A 26,322-nucleotide genomic window follows, 5' to 3' on the forward strand; every position below is an offset into this window, starting at 1 on the left:
TTTGACATGTCTTTTTGCGTACCCCCCCCCCCACCCCCGAAAATTGCACTACTGATACAGTATATACATATATATATATTACCGTTCTATTATTCTGTGTTTGCATTTCTGAGTGAGATGCTAACTGCATTTCGTTGTCTCTGTACTTGTACACTGCACAATGACAATAAAGTTTGAATATGAATCATTAATTTGTTCCAGGTATCTTTTCATATCTCTCGTTTCCCTCTCCCCTAACTCTCAGTCCGAAGAAGAGTCTCAACCCGAAACGCCATCTATTCTTTTTCGCCAGAGATGCTGCCTGTCCCGCGGAGTTACTCCAGCATTTTGTGTCTATCTTCGGTGTAAACCAGCATCTGCAGTTCCTTCCTACACACTCGATGATAAATGTATTGTTTAAGAAGGAAACATGAATGGCTTTGACACTTTGTTAGACAATGTATTGATATGGTGGTTCAAAGAACGTAGAGAAAAACATCTACCAATTGAATTTCTAGTATATATTTGAAATAAAAATATTTTTTAATATTCTTTATCACGGAACTTTTGTACCTCCTAGTCTCCCTTTTTAGCAGTTAGCTTGTATTCTTTGTTCAAGAAGGAACTGCAGACTGAAGAAGGGTTTCGGCCCGAAACGTCACCTATTTCCTTCGATCCATAGATGCTGCTGCACCCGCTGAGTTTCTCCAGCATTTTTGTGCAGCTTGTATTCTTTATTCACTTTCAATTGTGAAATGCTTTGGAATTTGTTTTCTACATTGAATATTCATATAGAATATTACCATAGAACAGTGCAGCGCAGGAACAGGCCATTCAGCCCATAATGCCCATTCCGAATATGATGTTAGGTTAAATTAATCTCCTCTGCCTGCTTGTAATCCACATCCTTCTATTCCCTGCATATCCATGTACCATGTACCTATCTAAAACATGTTATCAAACAAATTGCTATGTTATTAATTGTATTCCAGCAGATTTGACAATATTTTTGGAATGTTAATGAAATTAGTCAGTGAAACCAACAAAAGTCCTGTTTAAAGGTACACAAAATTGCTGGGGAAACTCAGCGGGTGCAGCAGCATCTATGGAGCGAAGGCGATAGGCGACGTTTCGGGCCGACGTTTGCTCCATAGATGCTGCTGCACCCGCTGAGTTTCCCCAGCAATTTTGTGTACCTTCGATATTCCAGCATCTGCAGTTCCCTTTTGAACACAAAGTCCTGTTTAAAGCAGCTTACACCGTTTAAATTACCTTTAATCCTGCACTTTGTCCCCACCACTGTGTCAGCATGTGGACTCACGTTACATGCAGCGGCTCGGCAACAAAGGCTCTATTTTCTGCCTGGCAAAATTGTAATGTGGACATAAGGATGGACTGTTACCTTTAATTGCTAGTGAGTATTCAAGACATCATGCGGTTCGCATGACGTTGAATACGGAAAGATTTAGAAGGGGCAGAGTCACAGGGAACAGACCTTTAAAGGGCAGGTTTTGGAGTTACAACATCACTACAACCACACTTTATCTGAACTGATTTGTGAGACCTGTAGTAGAGCAAGAGAGTTCAGTGGAGGCATTTTATGTTAAAAGGAAAAAACACAGAACTCCAAATATAATGCAGAGACCAAGACAAATGCAGAGGCTATTGTTTCTGCTCCTGGGTCAACTTTTAACATTTGCTTCTTGTTATACAACTCCAGGACCTAAACACGAACAAAGACCTGGAGGTAAGATAATATGTTCTAAACATAGTCTGTGCTATATCATTGCTGATGCAGGCAATGAAAATGGAGTGAACTGATTTCTATTAATTACATGGAAAAATGTGAGATTTTTGTTTTAAGTTGCTTTGCTTTAAGCAATTAATTGCTTGCAAACTAATATCAAAATATCCAACTTTTTTCATTAGGGAAATGATTGAAAACCTAATGGCTTTCAAAATCTTCATATTATTGTTTGAAACTTTTAACAAGTCTTGTACTTTTTTTTTAACCAAATTATTCCACTTGAATACTGAGAGCAAAGCCTGCCTGTTATATAGAGGGTGTAAAACTGGACCATTGTATATAGTGTTCACACCATAATCATTCCGGTTGGATGAGGCTCCAATATCATGGACTAGAATGCAAATTGAGCCTGCAAGTTTGAATGTATTTAGTCATGGTTTCAGGGTAAATGAGCATTTCTTTGTTAGTAATTGTCATTATGAATTGGTTCCACAAATATGGACCAAGTGGTTGCATTTTCTAATGCTTTAGTAATTGCATTAATACGCTGGGCTTGGGGCAGATATTCAGAGATATGTGTCCATCTGTGGAGATAAAGGGATAGTTAGTCAGTGTTTCGGGTCAAGTCCTCTGCTTCAGGATTCTCATACTTAAAAGTGGGGATGGCATTGACATCCAGGACATCAGGATAGTGAAAGAATTGCTCCAGTGACCAAAATAATGGTTTGAATGTAAAGCTGGTGCCGCGAGGGATGGATGGACGCGTGTACAATGCATGTTTTATCATTTAAAGATGCATATACAGCAGCGAAAGGGCAGGAGAGCATACATACCAAATGCCTGCCAGTGAGCCGAAGGGTCAGGAAATCATGGTGCAGGTGTAGAACATGTGTGCTAGGGCCACAATTGGAGTATTGTGTGAAGTTCTGTTCACCACGCTACAGGATGATTGCGTAGGTTTTGGAGAGAGGTTTTTGTAGAAGAGGTTTTCCAGATTAATGCCTAGATTAGAGAGTATTAAATCTGAGGAGAGATTGGACAAATGTGGGTTGTTTTTTCTGGCACATCAGCAATAGACGTACATAAAAAAATTATGAGAAAGTTGAGGTTTTTTAAATATAACGTTGTGGGTGTCTGTGGTGCACTGCCAGGGGAAGTGGTAGAAACCGATATGATTTATATATTTGTATTTACATATTATCTGTGTGTATTGTGATTATGGGTCTGTTATGCCATTGCAAATTGGAATTTCATTGCTCCATTGTCAGTATATATGATCATTAAACACTCTTGACTTGATTGCAATGTTTAAGCAGCTTTTAGATAGGCACATGATCATAGAGTCTCATACAGCGTGGAAACAGGCCCTTCGGCCCAACATGCCCATACCAACCAGCATATCCTACCTGCCTGCGTTTGGCCCATATCCCTCAAACCTGCCCTATCCATGTACCTGTCTACATTTTTCTTAAATATTGCGTTTATACCTGGCTCAACTACCTCCTCTGGCAGCCATTCACACCCCCCCCCCCCCCCCCCCCCTTTGTGTGAAAAAGTTACCCCTGGGATTACTATTAAATCTTTCCCCCCTCACCTTACACCTAGGTGTCAGTTCTCAATTTCCCTACTCGGGGCAAGATTTTCTGTGAGTCTATTCCTCTCATGATTCTGAACATCTCTATAAGATCACCCCTCATCATCCCGTGCAACAAGGAATAGAGACCTAGCCTGCTCAACCTCACCCTTTGGCTCAGGCCCTCGAGTCCCCGCAACATCCTCGTAAAAATGACCTGGCAGAGAATGGAGAGATAAAGCCCACGAACAGGCAGATGGGTTAATTGGGTGGCATCATGGCCAGTGCAGACATGGTGGGCCAAAGGGCCTATTCTTGTGCTGTACTGTTCAACACACTAAACTAAGTCTGTGGTTGGGGAAGCCCTGTGCACATTTAGTGGAACAACTATCTCGCAGCTCTTACAACTCAGTATAGTCCAGACCTCTGGTGCTGTGTGATGTTTGCACGCCCCCCCTGGCTTCTTTGGTTTGCTAGAATATTCCAATGCCGCTATAAATTGCCACTTGTGCATAGACGAGTAGCAGAATCTGGAATCTGAAAAGAATTAATGGAAATCCGGGGGGAATAATATATAAATGGGTGTTTTGTAGTCAGCACAGACTTGGTGGGTTAAAGGCCTGATTCCATGCTAGATGACCTTCTGAATCTTCGAGACAAACATGCTCCTCATGGGTGAGAAGGATTCCACAGCAAACATTGCTAGTTAGTAGCTAAAAACAATGTGCTAGAGGACTCGGCATGCCAGGCAACATCTGTCGAGGGAAAAGGACACATGGTGTTTCAGGACAGGGCCAGGGGTGGAAGATTGCAACCTTCACGTGGTCCGCCCTGTTTCGACGAATGCAATCAACCTGACGTACACAATCAAGTAAGATCAAATAGAACAAGTTGTCCTACATCTTTAGGCTGTGCACGCTATACGCAAGAAGAAGGACAGGGCCCTTCTGACTGGTGGACTGAAGGGGAGAAAGGCTTGGGCTAGAATCAATCAAATCTATTACAAGTTTGGGTACTTTTATTGCTGACTCCATCTTAAATTGTGAGTTGGGGGGGGGGGGGGCAGGTGAGATGAGCAGAAGGAGGAGGGGAAAGGAATCGGGTGATGTGGACAGCAGGAGAAAAGTGTGCCGACTGGGAGGAGAGTGGTTGGGGAAACAAAATGGATGAAAAGAAGGGGGTTAGAGGGGAGGGCTTCACCTGAACTTAGCAAATTGAGTGCTCATCCCCATGGATTGCGCTACCCAAGTGGAATATGAGGTGCTGTTTTTCCTGTTTGCATTTGACCTCGCTCTGCTTATAAAGGGCACCATACCATTTTCCAAAGTGTTTTTTTTTTAAATATAAGCAGCGGCAACAAATTTAATCACGCAAGATGGAGTCAACATTAAAAGTACCAAAACTTGTAATAGATTTGATGAATTCTAACTTAAGCATCCTGCATAATGGTTCAGTGGTATATTATCACATGCACCTCACTGAGTTCAAGTTCATGAGCATAAAGTTCAGTGACAATCAGCACAATCGATTTAGCACACAATCAGCACAATCATATTAAGTATAAGAGTGTAAGATAGTAGACTACACTGAGTCAGTACACAGGAGTCGCCATCTATACATAACTTATTCTTTGCCAACTTTGCCAAATTGCACAACTTATTCTTGCATCAGCTCGTTCCAAATAATCTTTTGATTCTCCTGACTGTTCCAGGGTTTGCCATTGTGGATTTATAGTTCATAAAATTACTCAAAATATCCTCCATAAAGGCAATAGAGTTATTGGATTTTATTGGGTTTTAAAGTCTCTTGGATTATCTTCAGCGTGTGAAGGCGGGTAAATAAATATGTTAGCTTTGTTTTTCTTCATCTCCTTGACTGGTTAATACGGAGTTTGAGGTGAATGTTGCATGCAAGGTAATGATTTAACCTCTTATGGTTAAACCTCCAGGAAACGACAATGGTTTTGGATGAACAAGTGTGCAATTCATGTTTTAGCATTCAAATGTGCAGATAATGCATCGTTTGCCTGTTGTGAACATCAGACACTCTGGGATCTTTAGAGTCTGGATTGCTGTTTGGGACTATGATGTCGTGGCTTTTTCTTTTCTCCATCTTTCATGTTTCAAATGTTGACATCGCAGTCATCGTCCATCCTGAAAAGGATGTAAGCTTCCGGCGACAATCGGTGGGCGCCATCACTTGTTGCATGATGGTGGTAGCAGAATTAGCTCGGGATACTTCCAGTTTCCAGCCCCACGACATGGACGCTTCTGCTATGGCCATTGCGGAAGTGTGGTTGCCGAAGGGACATGTCTGGCAGCTCAATGTTCCAGGGTTTTGATGTTTCAGAGGAGGCAAAAGAGGTGGAGTTCTGGTTGCCCTGTTTCAGGAATGATGTGAATGCTTTTGAAAGGATGCAAAGGAGGCTTACCTGAAAGATGCCTGGATTAGACAGGGGAGAAGTTGAACAGACTTGGATTGTTTTCTCTGGAATGCCAGAGGTTGTGGGAAGGCGTGACAGAAGTGCATAAAATGAGGAGAAGCATAGATAGGGTCAACTGTCAGAATCATTTCCCCAGGAACAGGACATCAAATACTAGAGGCCGGAGCTGTAAGGTGAGAGGGGCAATGTTTAAAGGAAATATATGCAGTGCAGGTGTTGTTACACAGAGGGTGGCGAGTACCTGGAACATGCTGCCTGGGGGTGGTGGTTGAAGCAAATGCATTAGTAGCATTTAAAAGACTTTTAGATAGGTTATATCAGATAGATAAGTGATGGTTTTGGCGTCATGTTTCAAAGGTCTTTTATTGTCACGTGTACCAATTAAGGTACAGTGATATGTGAATTGCCATACAGCCATACTAAAAAATAAGCAACAAGGCACACATCTACATAAAAGTTAACATAAACATCCACCACAGCGGATTCCCCACATTCCCCACATTCCTCACTGTGATGGAAGGCAATAAAGTCCAATCTTCTTCCTCTTTATTCTCCCAAGGTCGGGGCAGTTGAACCGTCCGTCAGGGCGATCGAAGCTCCAGCGGTCGAAGACCCGTCGGTGGCGATCAAAGTTCTCGCGTCTGGGTGATCGAAGCTCCCGCGTCGGTGCGGTCGAAGCTCCTGTGGCTTGAAGCTCCCGAAGCCGGTCTCTAACCAGGGACTGCGAGCTCCACGATGTTACGTCCTGCAGGCTCCCGTGGTGGAGCTCCCAAAGTCGGTCTCCAGCAAAGTCCGCCAACTCCTCGATGTTTGGCCGCAGTGCGGACGGAGATGCGATACAGAAAACAATTGCATCTCCGTTGAGGTAACAGATTAGAAAAAGTTCCCCCCAAACCCCTCACCCCCCACAAGCTAAAGAACACTCAAAACATACATTTAACACATACTATTAAAACCACAAATAAGGAAGGGACATACAGACTGTTGGCGAGGCAGCAATTGCTGGTTTCACCCGGTTTCAGGAATGAGTGAATGCTTTTGAAAGGTTGCTGAGGAGGCTTACCTGAATGATGCCTGGATTAGTCGGTATTAGCTACAGGGAAAAGTTGAACATTTGGCCCATCAAGACTACTCCGTCATTCAATCATGACTGATCTATCTTTCTCTCTCAACCTCATTCTCTTGCCTTCTCCCCATAACCCCTGACACCCTGACTAATCAAGAATCTGTCAATCTCCGCCTTAAACATATCCATAGACTCGGTGTGTAGGAAGGAACTGCAGAAGCTGGTTTGCACCAAAGATAGACACAAAAATGCTGGAGTAACTAGGCAGGACAGGCAGCATCTCTGAATAGAAGGAATGGGTGACGTTTCGGGTTGAGACCCTTTTCAGACTCCATAGACTTGGCCCCCACAGCCTTTGTGGCAATTCTTATAATTGCGGATGATGCAAAAGGATGAGAGGAAAGAAAGGGGGGGGGGGGGGTAGGGAGGTTAATGAATACTTAAACCAAGTTCCCCGAGTATTGGTGAAAGGTTCTCATAGGGCTGAGGTGCATTAAGGTACTCCTCATTTAGATAATATAACTAATTATGACTCCTATATTGTGTACTTTCTGCATGCTGGGACAGAAACAATTTTATTTGGGTATTCACATATACTCCATTTTACACCACACTTTATAAAACCGCTATTCTAAAATAAGTATTATTTATCGTCGGGGAAATGGTTACAGTTATTGTCAAAGGAATTTGATCAGGGCTTTGCTAACCATCATTAAGTCAAGCATATCTCCAGCTTTTAAAAGGCTTTAGTTCATCCATGTGCATCCATCCATAGTCCTGTCTATTAACTCTGGGTTTCACTTGAATAGTTGACGACAATTGGTCAGTATACAGCATTGGCCAGAATTTGCATTTGACAAAGTTCTGTGTAATGATCTGCAACATCCCGTCTGTTCATTAAATGCAAACTGGAAATAGCTGACAGAGATAATTCTGCATGATGGTGCGCAGCTGCAATCTTTACCAAGGCCATCAGAACTGAATCACTAACCAATGGGATAATCTGCAATTATTTATAAACTATTCTCACTATGAAATCCAAGGTTATACAAGGTAAGATATGTTTGAGATTTAAATACCATTTGTTTTGACCATCATTATTACTAAGCAACCTGTATGGCCCTTGTGGAATCCAACCCCAACAGAATTGGTAGACACTAAATGCTGGAGTAACTCAGCGGGACAGGCAGCATCTCTGTAGAGAAGGAATGGGTGATGTTTCGGGTCGAGACCCTTCTTCAGTCTGAAGAAGCTGTCTCAACCCGAAACGTCATTCCAGAGGATTGGGAAACTTTCATAGGACAACAGATAGAAACAACTGGCAATACGGGCTGAAAAGATGAAGTACGAGGGGAAACTGGCCAAGAATATAAAGAAGGACAGTAAAAGCTTCTTTAGATATGTTAAGGGAAAAAGAATGGAAAAGTCAAATGTGGGTCCCTTGAAGGCAGACACGGGTGAAATTATTATGGGGAACAAAGAAATGGCAGAAGAGTTGAACAGAAACAGAAAGCCTTTGATAAGGTCCCGCACGGGAGACTGGCGACTAAAATTAGAGCACATGGTATTGAGGGTAGGGTGTTGACATGGATAGAAAATTGGTTGGCAGACCGGAAGCAAAGAGTAGGAGTGAACGGGTCCTTTTCAGAATGGCAGGCAGTTGCGAGTGGAGTGCCGCAAGGCTCGGTGTTGGGGCCGCAACTGTTTACTATATATATTAATGATTTGGAAGAGGGAATTAGGAGCAACACTGCAAGTTTGCAAATGACACAAAGCTGGGTGGCAGTGTGAACTTTGAAGAGGATGTTAGGAGGTTGCAGGGTGACCTGGAGAAGTTGAGTGAGTGGGCAGATGTGTGGCAGATGCAGTATAATATAGATAAATGTGAGGTTATCTACTTTGGTGGTAAAAACAAGGGGCAGATTATTATCTGAGGATTTCAGTATGGGAGTAAAGAGGTTCTTCTGCAGTTGTATAGGGCTCTGGTGAGACCACATCTGGAGTATTGTGTACAGTTTTGTTCTCCTAATTTGAGGAAGGACATCCTTGTGATTGAGGCAGTGCAGCGTAGGTTCATGAGGTTGATCCCTGGGATGGCGGGACTGTCATATGAGGAAAGATTGAAAGGACTAGGCTTGTATTCACTGGAGTTTAGAGGGATGAAGGGGAATCTTATAGAAACATATAAAATTATAAAAGGACTGAATAAGCTAGATCCAGGAAACATGTTCCCAATGTTGGGTGAGTCCAGGGGTCACAGTCTTAGAATAAAGGGGAGGTCATTTAAGACTGAGGTGAGAAATCACTTTTTCACCCAGAGAGTTGTGAATTTGTGGAATTCACTGCCACAGAGGGCAGTGGAGGCCAAATCACTGGATGGATTTAAGAGAGAGTTGGATAGAGCTTCTGGGGCTAGTGGAGTCAAGGGATATGGGGAGAAGGCAGGCACGGGTTATTGATAGGGGACGATCAGCCATGATCACAATGAATGGCAGTGCTGGCTCGAAGGGCCGAATGGCCTTCTCCTGCACCTATTTTCTATGTTTCTATGTTTCTAATAAAGGGGAGGCCAATTAGGACTGAGGTGAGAAAGTGCCGGGTCTGAAGAAGTGTCTGTCTGTTCCGCTGAATTACTCCAGCATTTTGTGTCTATCTTCGGTGGAAACCAGCATCTGCAGTTCCTTCCTACACAACCTATTAAAGAGTCTGAAGAAGGATCTGACTTGAAATGCTGCTTTTCAATGTTCTCTAGAGATGCTGTCTGACCCGCTGAGTTATTCCAGCACTTTGTGTATTTTTGGGCAAACCAGCATCTACTGTTCCTTATGTCAATATTAAAAGGCAAGTCAGGAAAGAGCAATAAAATATCTGAATGTGATTAAACTTGCATCGACCTGAAATTTCGTCATGTGTAGGAAGGAGCTGCAGATGCTGGTTTACACCGAAGATAGGCACAAAATACAAGAGGCAGCATCTCTGGAGAGAAGGAATGGGTGACGTTTCAAGTCGAGACCTTCATACTGAATTTAGTTTAGTTTGGAGATACAGCGAGGAAATGGACCGTTTAGCCGACTGGGTCCGTGCCGACCAGCAATCCCCACACATTAACACCATGCTCCATACACCAGGGACAATTTACATGTATACAAAACCAATTAACCTACAAACCCGTACGTCTTTGGAGTGTGGGAGGAAACTGAAGATCTCAAAGAAAACTCATGCGGTCACGGGATGAACATGCAAACTCCGTACAGACAGCATCCGTAGTTGGAATTGAAACTGGGTTTCTGGTGCTGCAAGTGCTGTAAGGCAGCAACTACTGCTGCTCCACTGTGCCACACATTTCTTTATGATGCTTTTACACATGATGTAAAAGTCAAAGGTTTCAGAGGAAAATTGCACTTGATTCATCGGAAAATTTAAACTTTTATGTAAAATCTTAGACAAGCTATTTCAAATAGTTGATAAACAATTTGTAGAAGTATTGAAGACTTTCAACCGTAAAAAGCTTATTAAAAAGTTAAATATTATTATTTCATAAACTTGGAACAGTTCTACTTGCATCATGACTCTGTTACCTTCTATTTACTTTTTAAGATGCATGGATTGCCAGCATTCAGATTCAGATTCAATTTTATTGTCATTGCACTTTTCAGTGCAACAAAATGGTTTAGCCTGCAGTCATAACATAGAATAAATAACAAAACACACACTCAACACAGTTTAACATCCACCACAGTGAGTCCACCAGGCACCTCCTCACTGTGATGGAAGGTAAAAGCCCCAAAGTCCATGTCTCTTCACTCTTTGCTCTCCCTCTGCGCTGAGATGATCCAGACCTCCGATATTGTGACCTCGCCGGGTGATGGTAAGTTAGTCCCGTGGCTGAATCTGCGCTCCACGAACGGGCCGGTTCAAACTCCACGGTCCATCCCTAATAATACTTGAGAAGATGTGGTGAGCCACCTTCTTGAACAGCTACAATGTTACTCACAAAACAGTTTAGTTTAGAGATACAGTGCGGAAATAGGCCCTTCAGCCCACCTAGTCCCCGCCAACCAGCAATCCCCGCACACTAACATTATCCTGCACACACTAAGGACAATTTACAATTTTACCAAGCCAATTAGCCTACAAACCTGTATGTCTTTGGAGTGTGGGAGGAAACTGGAGCTTCCAGAGAACACCCATGCAGGACACTGATAGAATGTACAAACTCTGTACAGACAGCACCTGTAGTCAGGATTAAATCTTGGTCTCTGGCGCTAAAAAGGGCCTGTCCCACTTTCCCGAGATACTCATGAATTCTCCCGCATTTTCCCCTTGATTCAAACTCGGAGAATGTCCGTAGCGAGTCCATAGGAGTCCATAGATATATCATAAAGGCTCGTTATGCCAGCCGTAGGTACTCGGGGCATCAGGTAAGTCGGGACGGTTTTTTCAGCATGACAAAAACGTCCAAGAGTAAAAAGACAGTTGGGAGGAGGAGTTTGTAGATCGCAAAAATCTTTTATTTTTATTTTTTTACGGTCCTTTCACCTCGGCAGAGGACTCAGGAAAGTGGGACAGGCCCTTAAGGCAATAACTCTACCGCTCAGTCTACTCTACCGCTGTGCCACCGAGTCAGAAATTCCAGGATTTAGACCCAGTACCAATGAAGGAATTGTAATACATTTCCCAAATGGGAAGAATGCATGAATTGGAGAACATCCTGTGGGTAGTGGTGTTCCCATGGTGGTAGAGACTGCAAGTACTGAATTGGGCAGCTGTGGTGCATTTTATAAATGTGCACTGCAGTTAGTGTGGAGGGAATAGCTACTCTATCGGACACTTGACACTGTGGAATTTCTTGATAGTTGTTGGAGATGTAATCAAAGCCAGCAAAACATGACGTGCTTTTAGATGGAGGAAAAGCTGGTGCCAATACTCACTACAGGGTATCTATCCAGCCTCTGACCTACTCTCACTTCCAGTCAATGGTGAGTCTCTAGATGCTGATGACAGGGTCTCAGCTGCGATATTGGCATTGAATGTCAAGGGGAAGTAACCAGAATCTCTTCTGTTGGATTGATCTTTTGTGTTGGGGAAAGTAGCTATTGTATAATTCTTTTTTTTGCCGAATACAGGCATGGAATGCTTTAGTTGCTGAGGAGTCACAATTGGAACTGAACATTGTGAAATCTTCAGACAATATTCCAACAGTTCCCACCTTCTGATGAATGTAAGGTCATTGTGAAGCAAAAGAGCCAAGGATGTGGTCATGAAGAGTTTTTGAGGCCAAAATGGTTGGCCTTCAACAATCACAACCTTCCTTTGTGTAACATAGGACTAGTTTGGTTTAGTTTAGTTTATTGTTGTCATGTGAAATAAGTTACAGTGAAAAGCTTTTGTGTTGTGTGGTGTCCAGTCAATGAAAAGACATGACTACAACCAAGCTACCCAGTGTACAGGTACAGGATGAAGGGTATCTCGTTTAGTGCAAGGTAAAGTCAGATTAAAGATATTTCAAAGTCTCCAATGAGATAGATGGGAGGTCAGGACCACACTTAGATGATGAGGATGATTCAGTTGCCTGATAACAGCTGGGAAGAAACTGTCCGAGTCTGGAGGTTTCAACCTTCTGTGCCTCTTGCCTGGTGGGAGAGTGAAGAAGAGGGAGTGACCAGGGTGAGACTTGTCCTTGCTTATGCTGGTGCCTTGCCAAGGTAGTGTGAATATGTAGATGAAGTCCATGGATGGCAGGTTGGTTTGTGTGATGCTCCACAACTCTGTCATTTCTTGCGCTCTCAGATGGAGCTGATCCTAAACCAAGCTGTGATGCATCCTGATAAAATGCTTTCTACGGTACATCTGTAGAAATTGGTGAGAGTTATTGGAATATGCAGAACTTCCTAAGCCTTCTAAGGAAGTTGGGCATTGGTTTTCTTGGCCATTGCTTCATGTGGCTGGTCCAGGACTAATTCCATGTGATGTTTCTTCCTAATAATGTGAAGTGTTCAACCATCTGTACTTTGGCACCATCAATATATGCACTGTATGTGTATGTACTGCTTTGTTTCTTGAAGTCAATCACAATCTCCTTTGCTGAAATTGAGAGAAAGTTTGTTGTTTTGGCACCTGGGTACAAAGTTCTCAATCTCCTTCCTGTACTGCATATCATTGTTATTTGATATCCTGCCCACTACAGTGGTATCATCTACAAACTTGTAAATTGAGTTAGATTAGTATTTGGCTGCACAGTTAAGAATGTATGAAGAATCTAGTAGGGGGCTAAGAACTTATCTTTGCGGAGCAACCAGTGTTGAGAATTATTGTAGAGGATGATTTGAAACTTATCCTCGCTGATGTCTGTTGGTCAGGAAGTCGGGGATCCCGTTGCTGACTCCAAGTCCCGCAAGTTTGAAGATGGGCTTGGTTGGGATAATGGTTTTGAAAGCAGAGCTGTAATCCATGAATAGGAGTCTGACATAGGTGTGTGTTTATCTTATCCAGGGATGAGTGTATAGCCAGGGAGATGGCATCAGCCATGGACCTGTTGTGGCGATAGACGAACTGCAGTGGATGAAGGTTGCTTGTTAGACTGGAGTTAATGTGTGCCACAACCATCTTGAAGCAATTCATGATGGTGGATGCCATGGCCATTGGACGATAGTCATTAAGGCTCTTCTCTGGCAGACTCCAATCATTGGAGTGTTTTTTCCTGATATTCAATGTCCAGTTCTACCAGGTGTCCTTGAGGCAACACTCAGTCAAACGCTGCCTTGGTGTCAAAGACATTCAGTTTCATCTCATCCCTTGACTTGGTCTCTTTGGTCTCTGCAAGGGCCAAGGTTGTGATGAGGTGTGGATTGGAGAGGTCCTGCTGGAACCTAAACTGGTCATCAATAAGATGATTGATGGCACAATGTAGACTAATTGGTGGTAATTAGCTGAACATGACTTGTCCTGCTTTTTGTGAACAAGACATGCAGTAACTTGGCAATTTTCCAGAAACCAGGAACTGCAGATGCTGGTTAATGCACAAAAGAACACAAACTGCTGGAGTAACTCAGCAAGTCAGGTAGCATCACTGGAGAACAATGATATGTGACGCTTTGATCTAGTCGAGACCTATCCATGTGTAGGAAGGAATTGCAGAAGTTGGTTTATGCCGAAGGTAGGCACAAAATACAGGGGCTGTCCCACTTGGGCGACCTAATCTGCGAGATTAGAAGAGTGTCTTCGACCTTCAAACTCACAGCATGGTCTAAACGTGGTCCTAGGAGGCCCTACGAGGTCGCTGGAACTCTCCTTCATGCTCGAGGGAAGTTCCCGAATACTCGTGGCCTCAGCTAGGTCGCAGAACATTTTACAGCATGTTGACATAGAGGTTGTGGGAAAATTCATTTCTATATCTCACCGAAAAACCTGTTACGCACACGTTGTCCAATGACAATTTCTCTGTTCATATTTAGTGCAAAGGCATGTTTTGCACTTAATATGAATATATTGTCTGAACACCATTAAACAGAAGTGTTAGATCATGTTTATTCTGCCACAAGCCCTGCCCAACACAATGTTAAATGGATACTGTATTTTTTTTTAAAGCTTCTTATTAATAAAAATCATAACATTTATAGTAAACAGGAAATACCACTTGCAAAGAGAAATTCAATACAAAACAGGAAAATCATTTGAGGAAACAAAATGATGGAATAACAGTGGGACATGCAGCATCTCTGGATAGAAGGAATGGATGATGTTTCGGGTCGACACCTTTCTTCAAAATGAAATGGGCAATTGACAAACTAAAAGGAACACCACAGTTTTGGACTTACTTGTGCGTCCATTATTATTTAAATTGAGTAAAGTTGTTTCTGGTAAACTGTATCCCTTAAGAGTGATTTTAATCGAGGATAGTTGAAGGTAGTCGTAGATAGTCTTCAACATAGTCTAAGGGAGGTCGAAGGAGATCGAAGGAGGTCGTCTTCACTCTCCACTATTCGGAGTCCAATTTTCCCGAAGCTAGTTGAAGCTGATCTTCAACATAGTCGAAGGAGGTCGAAGGAGGTCTTCTACATAGTCGAAGGAGGTCTTCAACATGACATTTTTTCAAACTCTCCTAAACTCTTCTAAACTCGTGAATTAGGTCGCCGCAGTGGGACAGCCCCGCAGCTCGCCAACAGCCTGTCTCGTGTTTTTCTTCTTTGTTGTTTTTAGTCTGTTGTTAAGTGTGTGTTTTAGTGTACTTTAGTTTTGTATTATGCGAGGGGTGGGGAAACTTTCCTCGACGGAGATGCAACTTTTTTTTCGTTTCGTTTCGTATCGTATCTCTGCGGCGTAACAGCGTGGAGCTGCGACCTCTTGCTGGGGATCGACCTTGGGAGCTCCAAGCGCGGAACTTAACATTGTGGAGCTCGCTGTCTCTGGTTAGAGACTGACTTCGGGAGCTCCAACCCGCAGGAGCTTCATCCGCCTCAACATGGGACCATTGATTGCCCCGACCGCGGGAGAAAAGAAGATGAGACTTTATTGCCTTCCATCACAGTGCGGAATGTGGTGGAGCAACTGTGGTGGATGTTTATGTTTATTTTTATATAGTTGTGTGTTTTGTTGCTTTTTTTGGTATGACTGTATGGCACAATCAAATTCTTTGTATGTTGCAAAGCATACTTGGCTAATAAATTCATTACGATTACGATAGCGCTTTAAAAATGAATGGTAAAATTTAGGTAAAATCAGATTCCTAGGTTGTTCATGACTAGAGAGTCCCAACATTCAGGAAGAGGCATGTTGTAGTTATGGCATACCTAAGTGGAAACGATAGATTTTTTTGTGCACAAGGAACTGCATACTGCAGTTTTTTAAGTCACAAAGTGCTGGAGTAACTCGGTGGGTCCCAGCATCACATTAATAGATGATGCTTTGGGTCAGGACTCTTCTTCAGACTGATTGTGGTTGGGCGACGGAACAAAGTCTGGCAAGTGTTCAAGAAGGAACTGCAGATGCTGGAAAATCGAAGGTACACAAAAAAGCTGGAGAAACTCAGCGGGTGCAGCAGCATCTATGGAGCGAAGGAAATAGGCAACGTTTCGGGCCGAAACCCTTCTTCAGACTCTGGCAAGTGATAGGTGGATAAAGATAAAGGGTGGGAGCTTTGATTGGCAGATGTTGAAATCAGCAAGATTTCAGAACCAATTTATAAGGAATAATTGAGCTCAATGATTATTTTCTGAACAAAATTAACTCCATAAAGACTAATTTAATCAGACAATTAGTATTCCTGAAGTTAGATTCAGTGTCCAAAGTTATGTCTATTCAGATTTTGCCAATGTGCTTCAAATTCAGCCAGATTCACACTAGTAATCTGCCTGCTAATGTGCCTAGATTTATATAGCTAATGAAATAAGATTAGTCTCCTATTGTTTACCAACGTTCACAATTACTTGTCTCAGACTTATTTATAACCCTTTAAATAGATTCAATCACTAAAGATTGAATGTAAAAATAAAATAAAAATTGGCAATAATATGAGTGCGTTTTGCAGAAAATGTTGGAAGTGCTTTTGAAAACATGCCAGGGTATCTAAATTATGTGCTGTAACCTTACTGATTCATGAATTAGAAACAAATTCTAGTCTTAAAGACATTTCAGGATTTGGAATCTAAAAGAGAACTTTAAAACTCCCCTTGTTATTTATGACAATCAAATTGCAGATCTCCAGATGTTGATCTGCATTATATTTTCTTTATGAATGTACACTTGAGCCTCACCAATTAAACCTGAAACTTTAACATTAGTGTGAGACTGCCATGTTAATCAGAACTTTAAACAACAACCTTGCTGGAGGAATCTGTTGATTCACTGCTACTAGGTTTGCTTGGATCCATTCTTAACAGGCAAACAGGAAGCAAAGAGTAGGAGTAAACGGGTCCTTTTCACAATGGCAGGCAGTGACTAGTGGGGTACCGCAAGGCTCAGTGCTGGGACCCCAGCTATTTACAATATATATTAATGATCTGGATGAGGGAATTGAAAGCAATATCTCCAAGTTTGCGGATGACACTAAGCTGGGGGGCAGTGTTAGCTGTGAGGAGGATGCTAGGAGACTGCAAGGTGACTTGGATAGGCTGGGTGAGTGGGCAAATGTTTGGCAGATGCAGTATGTGGATAAATGTGAGGTTATCCATTTTGGTGGCAAAAACAGGAAAGCAGACTATTATCTAAATGGTGGCCGACTAGGAAAAGGGGAGATGCAGCGAGACCTGGGTGTCATGGTACACCAGTCATTGAAAGTAGGCATGCAGGTGCAGCAGGCAGTGAAAAAAGCGAATGGTATGTTAGCTTTCATAGCAAAAGGATTTGAGTATAGGAGCAGGGAGGTTCTACTGCAGTTGTACAGGGTCTTGGTGAGACCACACCTGGAGTATTGCGTACAGTTTTGGTCTCCAAATCTGAGGAAGGACATTATTGCCATAGAGGGAGTGCAGAGAAGGTTCACCAGACTGATTCCTGGGATGTCAGGACTGTCTTATGAAGAAAGACTGGATAGACTTGGTTTATACTCTCTAGAATTTAGGAGATTGAGAGGGGATCTTATAGAAACTTATAAAATTCTTAAGGGGTTGGACAGGCTAGATGCAGGAAGATTGCTCCCGATGTTGGGGAAGTCCAGGACAAGGGGTCACAGCTTAAGGATAAGGGGGAAATCCTTTAAAACTGAGATGAGAAGAACTTTTTTCACACAGAGAGTGGTGAATCTCTGGAACTCTCTGCCACAGAGGGTAGTCGAGGCCAGTTCATTGGCTATATTTAAGAGGGAGTTAGATGTGGCCCTTGTGGCTAAGGGGATCAGAGGGTATGGAGAGAAGGCAGGTACGGGATACTGAGTTGGATGATCAGCCATGATCATATTGAATGGCGGTGCAGGCTCGAAGGGCCGAATGGCCTACTCTTTTCTTTTCCAATTATCCACCAGCTAATCATGTCTTGCCTAAAAGCTGCACAATTCATGTAAACTCTTGTTCAAAGTTATAAGAAACAGATTAGAGTTATATTAAATATTGTTCTTAATTTATCCCATTATAACCATATAACCATATAACAATTACAGCACGGAAACAGGCCATCTCGACCCCTCTAGTCCGTGCCGAACACATAATCTCCCCTAGTCCCATATACCTGCGCTCAGACCATAACCCTCCATTCCTTTCCCATCCATATAACTATCCAATTTATTTTTAAATGATAAAAACGAACCTGCCTCCACCACCTTCACTGGAAGCTCATTCCACACAGCTACCACTCTCTGAGTAAAGAAGTTCCCCCTCATGTTACCCCTAAACTTCAGTCCCTTAATTCTCAAGTCATGTCCCCTTGTTTGAATCTTCCCTACTCTCAGTGGGAAAAGCTTTTCCACGTCAACTCTGTCTATCCCTCTCATCATTTTAAAAACCTCTATCAAGTCCCCCCTTAACCTTCTGCGCTCCAAAGAATAAAGCCCTAACTTGTTCAACCTTTCTCTGTAACGTAGTTGCTGAAACCCAGGCAACATTCTAGTAAATCTCCTCTGTACTCTCTCTATTTTGTTGACATCCTTCCTATAATTAGGCGACCAAAATTGTACACCATACTCCAGAATTGGCCTCACCAATGCCTTGTACAATTTTAACATTACATCCCAACTTCTATACTCAATGCTCTGATTTATAAAGGCCAGCACACCAAAAGCTTTCTTTACCACCCTATCTACATGAGATTCCACTTTCATGGAACTGTGCACAGTTATTCCCAGATCCCTCTGTTCACCTACATTCTTCAATTCCCTACCATTTACCATGTACGTCCTATTTTGATTTGTCCTGCCAAGATGTAGCACCTCACACTTATCAGCATTAAACTCCATCTGCCATCGTTCAGCCCACTCTTCCAACTGGCATAAATCTCTCTGTAGACTTTGAAACTCTACTTCATTACCCGCAACCCCACCTATCTTAGTATCATCTGCATACTTACTAATCCAATTTACCACACCATCGTCTAGATCATTGATGTACATGACAAACAATAGTGGACCCAACACAGATCCCTGTGGCACCCCACTCGTCACTGGCCTCCAACCTGACAAACAACCATCCACCATTACTCTCTGGCATCTCCCATTCAGCCACTGTTGAATCCATCTTGCTACTCCACCATTAATACCCAACCATTGAACCTTCTTAACCAACCTTCCATGAGGAACCTTGTCAAAGGCCTTACTGAAGTCCATATACACAACATCCACTGCTTTACCCTCATCAATTTCCCGAGTAACGAGCAGGCCTCAGCATTGTATCCAGAGTCCCTGCACTCCACGATGTACACATAGCTTCCAGCAATCAAAACTTTAGTGAACGGCACAGGCAGACAGTATCAGGGTGAGAAATCCAAAAGTAGTTTCAGCTGAAGCATAATTAAAGGATGGTAAATATCTAGGTCAGAATACGCAGTTGTAATTTTAACTCCATTATAAAGTTGTTGTTAGACAAACATGCTGGAGTAACTCAGTGGGCGAGGCAGCATCTATCAAAAGAATTATCAGTTCTTTTAAAAATATTAGCAATGAAAACTACCCATTAAAACTGGTATCCTGTTGTTCTATTACCGTCGTGGAGATGGTCGGCAACACGTTTGAAAGGGCATGTAATTACAATGAGATTACATTTGTGTTTCCAATGTTAATGTATTACAAGATTTGTAAAATGAAAATGTAAATTGAATCAAATGTGGGACTCCAGATTCAGGGACACTTTCTTCCCAGCTGGTATCAGGCAACTGAATCACCCTATCGCAACCAGAGAGCAGTGCTGAACTACTATCGGTGTAGGAAGGAACTGCAGCTGCTGGTCTAAACTGAAGATGGTAACAGCATGCTGGAGTAACTCAGCAGAACAAGCAACATCTCAGGAGAAAAGGAATTGGTGATGTTTCTGGTTGAGCTGGGTCTCGACATAAACTATCACCATTCCTTCCCTCCAGAGATGCTGCCTGTCCATCGCTTTATCCACTGTCTATCTGAGCTACCATCTACCTCTTTGGTGACCCCCGAACTATCCTTGATCGGACTTTGCTAGCTTTACCTTGCACTAAATATTATTCCCTTATGTAACTATACACTGTAAATGGCTCGATTGTAATCATGTATTGTCTTTCTGCTGACTGGATAGCACACAACAAAAGCTTGTCACTGTACCTCTGTACACGTGACAATAAACTAAACAACAACTTTTTATAGACGAAAGAACTGCAGAACTGGAGAAAAGGAATTGGTGATGTTTCGGGTTGAGCTGGTGCTGCAGATGCTGGTTTAATTCAAAGGTAGACACAAAATGCTAGAGTAACTCAGTGGGTGAGGCAACATCTCAGAGGGAAGGAATGGGCGCCCATTCCTTCCCTCCATAGATGCTGCCTCGCCCACTGAGTTACTCCAGCATGTTTGTCTAACAACAACTTTATAATGGAGTTAAAATTACAACTGCGTATTCTGACCTAGATATTTACCATCCTTTAATTATGCTTCAGCTGAAACTACTTTTGGATTTCTCACCCTGATACTGTCTGCCTGTGCCGTTCACTAAAGTTTTGATTGCTGGAAGCTATGTGTACATCGTGGAGTGCAGGGACTCTGGATACAATGCTGAGGCCTGCTCGTAATATGGGGGCTGCCTGGTTTACCTTCCAGTTACAGAGAGTCAGGTTGGGTGGAACTCTTCATCAAAGAAGGTGTACAAGGAGATGGACATCTGAAGAAGAGCCTCGACCCAAAACGTCACCCATTCCTTCTCTCCAGAGATGCTGCCTGTCCAGCTGAGTTACTCCAGCTTTTGCGTTTATCTTCGGGTTTAAACCAGCATCTGCAGTTACTTTTACACAAGGTGTATAAGGAGGATGGGCGAGTGGTTAGTGGCAAACTCGCCCAAAGTTATATTTCTTTGAAACTGTTGACTTTCTTAATCACTAATGATTCTTTTCTCTTCCTCACAAGGTCCTTCACAGGAACATTGGGGCTATTCAGGTAATAATGTTTGTTTGAATAGACAGTTTGATTTTATGTTAACCTTGAAAGGAACATCAAAGATTAATAATTAACGACAATAGTTGTTTGTTTGACATTGTTACAAAATTGTACAAAGAGAGCAGCTGCTCATTAAAGAACAGTGATAGGAATTTCTTCCCGGATGTTTCTTGATCGCAGAACTCCTATTTGAACAACCACCTTCCAAAGTCACCCTGTCTGACAATGATGGCTCAAGAATGTCTAAGATTACGGGGTGAAGGCGGGAGAATGGGGTTGAGAGGGAAAGATAGATCAGCCATGATTGAATCGCGGAGCAGACTCGATGGACCGAATGGCCTAATTCTGTTCCTATGTCCTATGGGTTTTATGGCTCAAATAGTCACGGATGTTATGCTGTGCACACTGTCGATGGATCCGCTTTTAATGTTTGTTGTTGGATCTAAATTACAGTATATCTTAAAATGAAATGTCTCCGCCCCAACATTAAATTTACATCCACTATCTTTAATGGAGGGACAATCCTGTATAAATTTAAATTAGTAAAGATTAGGAATAGTATAAAAATGTTGTAAATACCCGACTTGCATAACAGGGAACGAGCATAAACTGCATCAAATAGTAAATGTATGCGTGCATGGTAGCACTATCGTAACATTCAACTTGCGTAAGTGTCTGCAGGACGAGGCTTTCATAAATCTGGGAATGTCTGTATATAAAATGTAACTGCTAATTCTCCATATAACAGTGATAATACATAGTTTGCCCAGTATCTCTAGTAAAGCACATCCAATGAAGGTTTGTGGTTTCCCCAGATCAAGACTGGAGGGAAGACTATCAGAAATGTGATGGGAAATCACAATCTCCAATCAACGTTGAAATCAGCAAAACCATTGTCAACAAAAACCTTCCTAAAATCACTCTTGAGGGATATAGTTTACCAGAAACAACTTTACTCAATTTAACTAATAATGGACACACAGGTAAGTCCAAAACTGTGATGTTCCTTTTAGTTTGTCATTCGCCCATTTCATTTTGAAGAAAGGTCTCGACCTGAAACGTCACCCATTCCTTCTATCCAGAGATGCTGCATGTCCCACTGTTATTTCAGCATTTTGTGTATGTTCAGTGTAAACCAGCATCTGCAGTTCCCTCCAACACTTTATTTCCTCAGATGATTTTCCTGTTTTGTATTGAATTTCTCTTTGCAAGTGGTATTTCCTGTTTACTATAAATGGTATGATTTTTATTAATAAGAAGCTTTTTTAAAAAAATGCAGTATTCATTTAACATTGTGTTGGGCCGTACTTGTGGCAGAATAAACATGATCTAACACTTCTGTTTAATGGTGTTCAGGAAATGTATTCATATTAAGTGCAAAACATGCCTTTGCACTAAATATGACCAGAGAAATTGTCATTTGGACAACGTGTGTGTAACAGGTTTTGCGGTGAAGTATAGAAATGAATTTTCCCACAACCTCTATGTCACAACCACAAACTTAAATATTTTTGTAACCCTTGTACATGAAGGAACAAAAAGTTATTTTAATCTTCCCAGCAATTGGTATCTAAAGCTTTTATTTATTTAAAAGCTGACTGCTGCTTCTGAATCTGTCTGAAACTATTCTTCCACGTAAATGAATTAGAAATGTCCACCTCGACCCTAATCCCAGTGACTTGCTGGTGAACTGCGAGTAGCACAATCATCCAAAATTGGTGATGCCAAGGGATGCATGCAATAGTTACGATGTATTAAACGTTTTCACATGTTCCCACACTATTCGTCATCTGCCAAATTGCTGTCCACTCGTGTAATCCATGTACAGGTATTCCAGAGACTTTCTGGATAATCCATTTTGCCGAACCAACAGAGGTCACAGCCTCTGAAAGGAGTCCAACAGTATTGGAACGGTCCGGCTAAGCTACCGAGGAGCCGAGATATGAGACCGTAAAGTGGGCTACGGAAATAGGCTATGGGAACGGATTTGCGGGAAAATCAGTGGTGGACCTACATATCCCTCACCAGGCTCCTCGTGTCCTTTTCGCAACTTGCTCACCCACCAATATTACAGGCCAATTTGATTATAATATACTCAGTCCCTTTATCCAAATCATCAATATGGATTTATGTAGCTGCACCACCATGTCCCACTAAAACATTAATTGCTATATTTCACTAAAAAACTGTTACACGCTCTTTCACACAAGTTGTCCAAGTTACAATTTCTCTGTTCATATTTTGTGCAAAGGCATGTTTTGCACTTAATATGGATACATTTGCTGGGCACTATTAAACAGAAGTGTTAGGTGATATTTATTGGTTTCGTTTTCTATACTTATTGTTTGCGCAATATGTAGCGTGGAGGTGGGGTGCATGCAATAGTTACGATGTATTAAACGTTCTCACATGTTCCCTCCACAGATGCTGACTGACCTGCTGACTTCCTCCAGCACGTTGTGTTTTGTGGCATGTAACGTGGTAGCTCTTGAAGGAAATATTTTTGAATTGTAAATGTAATGAATCGATTGGATGAAGTTTGTGTAGAGAGCATACACCTGCTGGACTAGATGGCCAATTGCTGGCACGACATGAACAGTTTTGGCTTCACCACTTCCCTTACCCATTCCAATCTCACCCCTTCTGAACACAGTCATCCACTCACTCTCAACAAGCACAACATTGTTCTTCAACTGGTTGACAAGGGAGGTGCTGCTGTAGTCTGGCAGGCTGACACTGACCTCTATCACACTGAGGCCAGGTGTCAGCTCTCGAACATCTCATCATGCCATCCCCTTGACCATGACCCCACAGATGAACACCAGACCATAATCTATCAGACTGTTTCCGATCTCATCACCTCAGGCGATCTTCCCTCCACAGCTTCCAACCTTATTGTTCCCAGCTCCACATTGCCCACTTTGATCTCCATCCCGAAATTCATAAACCGGATTGGCCTGGCAGACCCATTGACTTCAGAACTTCACCTATCCATGCTCTCCAGAAATGCCACCTGACCTGTTGAGTTACCCCAGCATCTGCAGTTCCTTATTTCTACATGTTTCTCTGCCTTGTTTTATGCTGTGTATAACTCCATGTCAGTGTTTAATTATGGCTGGTGCAAGTGAAAATTGAAAGTACAATTTTTCTAACACTTTCTTTTTCCCCAATACGATGCACTTTATTTTTGCAATAAAATGTAACTTTAAGCATCATTGAAACAGAAGCAAGGTGTAATTTCAGGCTTTTATCAGTACTAATTCAGTGTTAAATAGCCTGTTAGAGCTGTCACATATGTTTTCCCCTTGTTTTGGAGAAAAGGCTGATAACATTGTGCTTTTGTTTTTCAAGTTCAACTTTCCCTCCCAGAGTCGATGAGCATAAGCAATACGTTCCCACAGAAATATTTGGCAAGTCAGCTGCATTTTCACTGGGGAACAGAAAGCTCTCCAGGAGCAGAGCACACAGTAGATGGTATCCGGTATGTTGCTGAGGTAAGGTTACAAGCATTTGTTTTTGTATCATCCAAAGTTCAGTAACTATTTTGTCAATTCTCACAAAGCCTTGGATCTTCCTTGCACTCCACAATCCCCTCACCATCAGCCAACAGTGCACCGAGGCCTCCTGTCCTGTTTGAACACAATGTACTACTAGTATACGTCTACACCACTGACCTCATGTCAGAAAATGTTCACTCCAAACATTGGCTCGGACTGGAACTGTGCAGAATTCCAGGCAATATTTTTTTTTTTAAATAATTTTTTTTTATCCAGGTTGTTGTAGTGTTTTTTTTTTTTTAATTTTGTTAAAACTTTTGATGCTGGAAATCTGATATAAAAAGTAAAATCTCAGCAGGTTGGGTATCATCGATGGAAAGAGAAACTAGAGTTAATGTTTCAGGTATGAGTTATTTTGTCAGGATGGGTTTCTTTGCAAACTTGTGGTGAAAAACGGTACAGATATTGGAACTGCTGCACAACATGGCTGTTATTCCAAGGGCTTCTCCAGATTAGATTGCCAAGTCTCAGCAGAGAATTATTCCATTGTTGTGACCCAGAGAGCAGTTAATAACAAGGTCGCTACCTCAAAGATATTATTTTACAGCCAATCCCAAATGCAGCATAATTCAATGGACCGCTGTTTCCACCTATCACCCACCAGCCTCTGCCTCACCTGGCTTCATCTGCTCATCAATCCCACTTCACCTAGTTCCACATCACCTACCAATCTCCGTCTCACCCCTACCCCGACTTCTTTATACTGGTGTTCTTCCCTCTATAATTCTCCATCCTATTGTAGTGTCTAGACCTGAAATGATGACCATCCCTCCGCGTCCAGAGATGTTGCTTGACCTGCAGAATTCTTCCAGCAATTTTTATGCCTTATTTTGTGATAAGAGTAATATTTGCCAATACAGATAAAAGATGACAACGTTCCCATACGGCTTGAAAATGAAGGAAAGAAACATAGAAAAGTACAGCATAGGAATAGGCTCATCGGCCCACAATATTTGTGCTGCGCATAACGCCAAGATAAACCTATCTCATCTGCCAGCACATGATCCATATCCCTCCATTCCCTGCATAGCCACATGCCAATCCAAAAGTAGTTCATTACATTGTTCATTACAATACATTGCTATATTTAAGAGGGAGTTAGATGTGGCCCTTGTGGCTAAAGGTATCAGGGGGTATGGAGAGAAGGCAGGTACAGGATACTGAGTTGGATGATCAGCCATGATCATATTGAATGGCGGTGCAGGCTCGAAGGGCCGAATGGCCTACTCCTGCACCTAATTTCTATGTCTATATTTCTATGTACAGCTGCACAATGAAGCTGGTGTGTTTAGAACTAGTCTCGATCAGACCATTAACCAATCTGGCATTATCACAACAATATACATGAAGCGCAACTGGAATCAAAGCCGGGATCGTCACAGGGGTAACTTGTTTGTTTCAGATGCACATTGTTCATTACGCTGCCAAATATGGAAGTTTGAGAGGTGCAGCACAGAAAGCAGATGGTCTTGCAGTTCTGGCAGTACTGTTTCAGGTAAGATGTGGGTGACATATCACTTACTCATTCGTTGTATGAGTCTGATTTTCACTAATTTTTTTTAAATCTCTCCCTCGTCTGATTCATTTTCTTCAGCTGAATTCAAACACAAATATTTCTTTCTCTGAATCCACAAATATTTAATAGCGGTGTTTGGTTCATTTAACAAAATAGCGTGCTGATTAATCGCAAGTTCAATGCATTCTTGTTCAATAATAAATTAATGCGCACACATGAGATCAAAATAGATGTGGATTAATTTGAAATTAATCATTCATGCTTACTGACATGGAAACTGGAGGAAGAGGGGGAGAGGAATCTTGCATTGATGCCATTACATAGCACAGAGTGTTTAAGAAGGAACTGCAGATGCTGGAAAATGTGAATGTTTTACATGGACATTGTTCATTACGCTGCCATATGT

General features: G+C 42.1%; 1 protein-coding gene across 1 annotated transcript in view; it reads left to right on the forward strand.

Moving 5' to 3' along the window:
- The first annotated feature begins 1,440 nt into the window (after positions 1-1,440).
- ca9 (carbonic anhydrase 9) overlaps positions 1,441-26,322 on the forward strand; it is an 88,350-nt gene continuing 63,468 nt past the window's right edge. The window contains exons 1-5 of the mRNA XM_033031579.1: positions 1,441-1,726; positions 20,814-20,843; positions 21,659-21,826; positions 24,195-24,337; positions 25,803-25,895. Coding sequence (XP_032887470.1) covers positions 1,615-1,726; positions 20,814-20,843; positions 21,659-21,826; positions 24,195-24,337; positions 25,803-25,895 — 546 coding nt within the window. The 5' untranslated portion in view covers positions 1,441-1,614. The remainder of the gene's footprint in view (positions 1,727-20,813; positions 20,844-21,658; positions 21,827-24,194; positions 24,338-25,802; positions 25,896-26,322) is intronic.

Source organism: Amblyraja radiata, chromosome 1, assembly GCF_010909765.2.
Source record: "Amblyraja radiata isolate CabotCenter1 chromosome 1, sAmbRad1.1.pri, whole genome shotgun sequence".
NCBI lineage: Eukaryota > Metazoa > Chordata > Chondrichthyes > Rajiformes > Rajidae > Amblyraja > Amblyraja radiata.